This window comes from Nematolebias whitei, chromosome 11 (assembly GCF_014905685.2).
Source record: "Nematolebias whitei isolate Nwh7 chromosome 11, NemWhi1, whole genome shotgun sequence".
NCBI classification, from domain to species: Eukaryota; Metazoa; Chordata; class Actinopteri; order Cyprinodontiformes; family Rivulidae; genus Nematolebias; species Nematolebias whitei.
In genome coordinates this window covers 32668168-32676720 of record NC_056508.1, presented here as the reverse complement: position 1 = coordinate 32676720, position 8553 = coordinate 32668168, and the positions used below count along the sequence as shown (strand labels likewise).

Here is an 8553-nt window from a genome sequence, read left to right as displayed (position 1 = left end):
TATCTATCTATCTATCTATCTATCTATCTATCTATCTATCTATCTATTTGTCTGTCTGTCTGTCTGTCTGTCTGTTGGTTGGTCTGTCTGTCTGTCTGCCTGCCTGTCTGTCTGTCTGTCTGTCTGTCTGTCTGTCTGTCTGAAAAAGGTATTGATCTATTCAGAGTTAGAAGATGGAAAGTTTAAAACTTCATTCATTTTAAAGTTAATTGTGTTTGTTGAATTATTTCTGAACAAAAGGGAATCAATAAAGGTAATTCAACAAAACAAAAAATTGTAAAATATTAGCAAAAAGGAAGAACGAAAGAAAATATTGTTCCCTTTTGTGATAAAATAATTAAGCAAAAACATTTTTTGTAATATTTATATTTTGACGATGCTTTATTTTTTCTTAATACATATTTTGGATAAATAATTTCTAAAAATACAACTGGCTAATAAAACAACAATAAAACCTATTTAGTGGTCAACACAATAAAGATAGAAAATATTAATTTTGTTAAATTAAAATCAGCCTTTAAATCCATAAATAAAACATGACACAAGTCTGTTTTATAAATCCTGTAAATTAAAGGGATCTGATGCTGCTTTCCTTCTTTAACTCTTTCTGCCTTAAAAAATACATGTATGTCAATTTATTTTGTTTCTACATGCATGTACAACGTCCCTCTTCACACTGAACAGTTTTTATGAAAAAAATAAGACTTTCCTAAACTTTTTAAAATCTGTTTAAATTTGTTCTAATGTTTCATTTTTGTTATTAATATAATTGTAATAAGCAGCATATTTTGCGTGTTAATTATTGCTGCTGGACGTTGAAAACTAAAAATTCAACTTCCTCAGTAAAAAACTAATAATCCACCAGCCAATATGGCTACAGGACTGGACAAGCTAATAAGGTTTATATTCTATGTTTTAGGATAATAATAAAAATAATAAGAAAAAATATATAAATGTGCTAACTCAGCACAGCCCGAGTTCATAACAAAACAAAACATGTATTCAAACTTACAGCTAAATAAAGTTGGACTTTTTTCAAAAGCTTCTCTCTTTCTCTCTGTTTTTGATGGGAAACTGAGCTTTTGTGACTTTTAAAGTTTGTACTTTAAAAATCAAAATACATAAATTTGTCATAAATGCATCATAAATTAGACGCATTAATTCCCAACGAAATTTATTTTCATAGCCCAAATATATATATAAAAAAGACAATATGAAAAAAAGGATTTATTGTCCTTACCTGTGGTGATATGAGCTTCAAAAAAAAAGTTAATTTAAATAAATAAATAAATAAATAAAGCGACACGTCGATGAGCTCAGCGAACGGTGCCGAAGTTTGGTCTGCTCCAGTGCGCATGCGCCGACTCCGTACTGAGGCTTGTTTGTTCAGCGTCGCGGCGCGTGTCGGGCTGCTCCACCCAGGCTCCGCCCACACAGTTCTGCTGAGGTAGTGGACATGTTTACAGGCTCCTGGAGACCGTGAGGAAGCAGGTCTGTCCTTCATTAGGCTCGTCAGGACTCCGAGGCTTTTATCACGACAGAAGGAGCTGCCAGAACCAGAACCAGAACCAGAACCTCAGACTCGGAGCTACTGTAAAATAAGAGGTTCAGGTGAAAGGTCGGGGCCTACACCTGGATGAGGCTTTTAGCTCGTTGCTATGACAACCCAGGCTGTCCGTCTCACAAACAGTAAAACTGACTAAATGAATTACTGTTTATGTTTTTATTTTATTCATTAAACGTGGTTATAATAATAATAATAATAATAAAAGCAGGCAAACACTTGCACACCTGAACATTCTTAGTTGTATTTACTCTTGTAAAAAAGTAAAAAAAAATAAAAATAAACTAGATAATTAGCATTTTAATGCTGAATGACTTGACTGACATTTGATGAAGAAGTTGAAACTAAATTGTCACAGCTAAAAGAAGTGGATCACAACTTGAAATGTGAGCGTAAAGCTAAAAGTTAAAATGAACTAAATTAAGCTGAAGCTAAAAGCTAACAAAAGGATTAAATGACAATAATACTGCAAGTATGTTGAAGTTTAAAGAATATTCCTGTGGGAATTAGAGATATCGCAATGTTTTTCTATGGGGGATGTTTTCTGTAACTAAAGTTAAATATTCCAAAATGTATAAAAGTTACAAAAACTAAAAGTTATAGCACTCTATTCAGAGTTGAGCCAAACATTTAGATTGGTTAAAATAACTATAAAGGTTTATGCAACACAAATAGCTTGAACTCATATTGCACTGCTTTCTTCTTCTATTATTTTATTATTTTATTTATCTTTTCTAGCAATTTTAGTTTCTGGAGATCTTTCAGGTACCCTCAGCTGGGGGTTTTGTGACCCACATTGTGATCCTAACCACAACGTTGAACACTGGTCTCCAACCTCTGGACCAAAAACCAGTATGGTCAAACAAAGCTGCACAGAAAGATTAAAAACATTTTTCTTATTCACTTCCATTATATTTTACTAAGAAACCTACAAGCTACTGTATTCTAGAACAAAAACCAGTTGAATAAATAAAGAAACAAACAAACAAACAAATAAATAAATAAAAACTATAAAATGTATTTTCCCACCACGGGAAAGCTATTTTCTGTGGAGCTGAAGAATCTTGGGGAGCACTGGTGTAGGTCACTGGGGGACAGATGAACCTTTAAAAAAGCTGTAAAAAGTAAAAATGTCTTTCTTCCAGCATCATGAGTGTTTTGTTGCTTCAGTACAAACCCGCAGACATCTTGTCTTCTGAGGGTTGTGGTTCAGGATCCTGACCCTCACTGGACTCCAGAAAACTTTGTCGTCTCATTCGAGGTCAGTCTGAGGACACCGACCCCACGTCCCATCACCCTCCGAACCTTTAACACCCCCTCCGCCACCATTGAGACCAGCTCAAGCATCCCAGAATGCACCTCTTCCAGTGGGCTGACCCCGGGGTTGGCAGCTGTCAGTCACGGCCTCAGCTGTTTCTGCAGCTTCTGGAGGCTGTGAGGGAGGCCTCAGAGAGGAGCCCCGGCTCTACATATGGGATCATCTCTGTGCATTCATGGTCGAGGTAATTCAATTAGCTCTCCTTCTCCTATTCTAATGCAAACCTCAGGTTTGAACCCCCCCCCCCCCCCCCCCCCCGAGAGGAAAGGCCTCAGGCAGGGACAGCCGGACAAAGAGACAGCCTGCTCATGAAGTGCAGACTTTTAGCAGACTGTTGGTATTCATCAAGATGGTCAGACTTTATTGTCAGATTGTTGTTGGGGCGTTGCTTTTCAACAAGATGACATTTTGATATTGTTCAATAAAGTAATGATGTAGTGTGTGTGTGGAGGGGGGGGGGTAGGGGGGGTATAGAGAGAGGATGTAAGGTGTCACAGGTTGAGGAACAGGATGTAATGAACTTAAAGGTGAAAGCAACTCTTCAGCCGGAGGCTATAGTGAAAGCGCGGGGTCACCTTTATCCACCGTCTGTGCCCAGAGCTGCTGCTGCTGGAGGTGTGGAGGGAGGGGGTGGGGGGTGTGGGGGGGCAGAAACTCTGAACACGCTGAACTGATTTCCTGTGCAGGGTCATGCCCAGGACAGGCCGGTGGGACAGGGTTTGGGGTCGCAGGAAGCACAGACAGGAGACACAGTGTCGTTCACATCAGCATTATCTCTGAACACAGAGTGTCTGTGCGTATTTCATCATGCGTTGGGCTTTTCTTTCATCATGTTGGGATTTAAATGTCTTTTATGTAAAAAAACAACAAAAAAAAAACCAACAACAAAATAAGAAAAATTAAGAATTTTCATGCACTAAAAGGTGTGTTAAAAAAATTTAAGCAAGCCACACATATTTACCCTGTATTTTGATTGATTGATTTATTTATTGCTACAGATAAACACACAATCCGCTTCAGCTTTGACGCAGCCGTCATGTAAATGCCCTGAGGCAGCTCTTCGAAGAACCTGTTCCTTCCTGCCTCGGGCCACAGAGGACGCTCGTCAGGAGAGCTGAGACACTTATTTGGCACGTATGCGACAGAGTGATGAAGCTGTCAAGTAAAGGCCCATGTTCACAGAATAAATGTACAAATCCACATCCTGCCACTCGTAAATGTCATTCAGTTTACATACGGTCACTAATCCTTCCAAAGGGCTTTTCATGTTCATCTATTTAAACGTGTCTTCGTCTGGTTTGTCTAAATGAATATACGTTTTTTTGCTCATTATAATTCAAGTTTTATTATTTTGAAATTAGAAACTGAGAAAAGCAGTCATAAATAACGTATTTTCCTGCAACTTGGAAAGAAAAAGTGGACTCAGATAAAGCTCATGAGGCCTCTCAGGGCAAATGGACCTCATGTTTATACGCTTGTCCATCATCTGAGCCGTGTGCGGACTCCAGTTTCCACAGAGATGGGGAGATGTCCCCAGAACTCTACGGCACCGTGTCTGAAGCCGGTAAGTGCAGCGTGTTTGGATGAGGTATAGATCTGAGATAACGCGTTCGCTTTCAAAAGGCCCGAATGTATTCGGTTTGAAGCTGCAGCAGGAGAACAGAGAAACACAGCTTGCGCTCCGTGCCTCGGGAAGATTACGCGGCTCTGCTTTTGTTTAGAATGTTGTTTTTCAATTTTAGAAGCAAGTCGTGTTATTTCAAATGATAAACAGAAGAAACAAAGAGCTTTGTGAAGAAGGTTGCACAAGTCAAAACTTTCACTGAAAGCTGGGAAACATTGTGATCCAAATATTGTTGTACTGTTTCTGTCACCTAAAATAAATTCTGTCTTTTGACCACGAATGACAATAATATACAATTTACCTGCTCCCATTGACTCACTCAACTTTATATATTTTTGTCAATAATTATCAGTAATATAAAAAAATATGTAAAATTTAAATAGCTGAAATAGAAGTTATCTTTTTAACATTCTAATTCCAATATGTTTTTATTTTTTATTCAAACTCTTTACCATCAAGACTTTGACTGAGACCCAAAGTCATTTTAATTTGTATAATTCTATTTGACTCATTTTCTAGTTTTACACTGTATTTCATGTAAAAGTCCCAGTGAACTGTTTCACAGTAAGTGTAAAATGGAAAACATGGGTAATGGAATTGTTGCCGTAATAAATGTTTCGCAGCGTAGTTGCTCAGAGGAATGTTTGGAGACGTCGTAATAAACAAATAAATAAACAAATAATTAAATACAAATAAATAAATCCAGCTGTTACAATGAAAACACAAACTGAGGTATTGGAACATTTTTGTTACTTTATTGACTTTATAATAAAACATCTTTATGAGGCTCAGTCTTCACTTATTTTCTCAACTAAAGAGGTTATGTTCAGTGTATTTAAATTAATGTGGCAACACGCACATTATTTTCTTTTAAAATGTATTTGTAGTGCTGAAGCTGACAAACATGCCAACCATTAAAGTAACAAAGTCGCAATAAATAAATTAAAATAAATAAATAAAACCATCCTGGCTTAATTTGATCGACTGAATAACACACTGCTATAACAGAACTGTGGCTGTGTGTTACAGGTTTACCCGCCTGTTGCTCCATGTCCTGACCTGCTCATCAGCTCCATAATTGCAGCTGAACGAGGATTAAATGGTTAATTAGGACAGAAACCGCGGCTGATTGAAGTTTTGGAGGATTACTTCAGACACACGCACGCACACACGCACACAAGTATGAGTCCAGGTTTCACGGGTCTTTGTTTCTGATCCCACCCACTTGACATGAACAGCCCTCTCTCCCTCCGGTGTCCACGCGGACAGCGCCCAGTCTCTGCTGTCTCCGCGTCCTGCTGGACCCAGGAACATGGACGCGGACTGCTTGTCTTTTTCTTCGCAGAGCAGCGCGAGGACTTCGTCGAACTCTCCCGGTCTGGAGCACGGTTCGGGCTCGGGTTCTGGTTCCGGATCATTCCTCTCCTGCGAGGAGCTGCAGAAAGCCTCGCACCTTCCTCCCCCTCACCGCCTCGGCCTCCGCGGGGATCTTTACGCAGCGGCCTTGGGCAGGTTCGGCGATGCTGCGGGGGACTTTACGCACGGCTCCGCGCCGCCGAACCCGCCCGGATCTCCGTCCAAACACGGCAAGTTCATCGTGGGTTTGAACCAGGACCGAAAAACGGCGACGAAAACGGTGTTTTATGAAAACAGCACAGAAGGTACGTTTGACAAACCCAAGGAGGCAACATGAGAACAACAGTTTCGTTTGGCCTTTTAGTTTAGTTCAGTTAAAAACGTCACCGATGAAAGAGACCCAGCTGAAAACGCACATCTCTGAAAGGAAAGCGAATCTAACTTTTTCCAAAATCTTGTAAAAACTGTGATCATCAAACACGAGACGTTTCTGCAAACCTTCTTAACCATGAAACAAAAGTGCGATTTTTTTTTCTAAGTAGAGAAAAAGGGTTGTTTTCACCCTGACGGTTTTTAATTAAGACTTAACAAATGATATCAATTATAAATGTGTCAAAAAATCGAAGTAAAATTATAATTTAGCTGTTTCCTTTCCATTCTGCTCGGTTTTAAAACATAATATTCACTTTTAAGATTTACAAACGGATATTTATGGTTAAATTTCCCTTCTATAAAGACGTTTTTTTTACAGCTGTGCGATAAAACAAACCCTGAAGAAAAACCTCGGACTCTGCGCAAAGAAACAGGACATCAGCCCTGAGAAGGCCTTGGTGATCTCACAATATTCAAACGTTTCTTTCAAGCTGAAACCAAAATAGACTCAACAGATTTCCTCCTGTAGTGATTTATGATGATCACATGAAACTTTATATTTTTTTAAAATGAAACTTTATTGAAGAAGAAGACGGAGTTTCCATTCTGTTCCTCTCTGATCCTCATCAGACAGAAACAGCTGACGAGTCTTTTATAATAATAATAATAATAATAATAATAATAATAATTATTATTATTATTATTATTATTATTATATTGAATTTTAGTTTTACCTCATAAAGTTTAATTTGATAAATTCAAAATACAATATTTTTACAATTAAGAAATGTCTTTAGATAATTATTGGCTTGACTTGTAAAAGTTAAACTTACATTTGTTTTCAAATGACCAAAAAAAGAAGAGACAAAGTGATGTAGCTACTTGGTTTAATTTGATAAGTTTTAGCATTTGTTTGTTATATTTGTGGACAGAAATGTTTCAGTCCACAACTTTTTTATTGCATTTTTTGTTGTGTTTCTTCCTTTTCACCACATCAACAGGACATATTTGGGTCCTTGAGGGTCAGAAAAGCCTTTAAATATATATATATATTTTTTCTTATTGGGATTTTTATGTTGTTGAACAATGAGAAAAAAAATACACAACAGCAGGTCTAAATAAAATAAGATAAGACAAGATATAACTTTATTGATCCCGTTGTAAATTGTTGTAAATAATAGCTTCAATATTTTTCTGGGATGTTAAAACATTTCATTATTGCTCAAACTGTAAAACTAAAGCAGGATCTACCTCAACAACCTGAACTTTCAGCAACAACAATTAACTCTTTAAATCAAATTCTTATTAATTAGTAACTCCGTAACCTGCTGTAAATATAGTTTCTATATTTCTGTACTTGAATTCAACCCCACTCTTGATTTACATCAACATTTTCTTTTTTCTGTGACGTGATGTTTTCCTTTTGTTCATTAAATCCTTGGATTTGTAAACTTGTGGCCAAACAATGTGATTTAATCATTTTTTTAAACAGCAGAAGCTCTAAACTTCCTGACATTGTTTAATTATCACTATTTAATTTTAATTTCATAATGGATTCATTTTAAAGCAGGAATCACACAAAAAATGAAGCATTTGAAGGATTTGGAGAGCTGGAACAGTGCTGGTGAAGTGACATGACAAACAAAGTATTTCAACAAATCCTCGACAACAAAAAACTTTTTTCTTACTAATATTTATGGATCGTCTCACATTGAACAATTTTTTCCAGGATCCCTCAGAATGGATGAGAACTCAACGAGCTAAAAGCCGTTCACTGTCCTGAGAACATTTTTATTTTCAGCTGAGCTTGGAGCTGATGGACACGAGGAAATCAGTGCAGCAGTTTCTGTTGGTTCAGCGTTATATTAGGAGGACAGCAAAGCAGCTCAGCTCGCTGCAGTAAACAAGTGTTTGCAGAACGATAATGTGGTTTTGTTCTAGAGTTGGAGGTTAAATGTAATGAATACAGACACAACATCCAAACACTGCAGGAGGGAGCTGCCCTTCCTGCTCTGAGGAAGGAAGCGATGCTTCCAGGTTGCTTTGGGCTCATTGCAACAGCAGAAAAAATGACAAACAAACAACGGGCATGTTCTGCTGAGGGCATGGATATAATATGATTCAGTGCTTTAGAACATTACACAGCAGCTTTTATTCAGATGGAATGATCACTGACTGGTGAAATGGACTTTTTCACCCCCTTTTTTTTTCATTCAACCTTTATTTAGAAAGGTAAATCCCATTGAGCCTCGAGGACTCATTTACAAGAGAGACCTGATTTCAACAAAGAATGATGACAACAATGGACAACAATAAACA

At 37.6% G+C, this 8553-nt stretch overlaps 1 protein-coding gene across 1 annotated transcript in view; it reads left to right on the top strand.

Annotated features, from left to right (window-relative positions):
* The first annotated feature begins 5796 nt into the window (after positions 1–5796).
* Positions 5797–8553, top strand: part of alx3 (ALX homeobox 3) — a 5839-nt gene continuing 3082 nt past the window's right edge. The window contains exon 1 of the mRNA XM_037684210.1: positions 5797–6167. Coding sequence (XP_037540138.1) covers positions 5819–6167 — 349 coding nt within the window. The 5' untranslated portion in view covers positions 5797–5818. The remainder of the gene's footprint in view (positions 6168–8553) is intronic.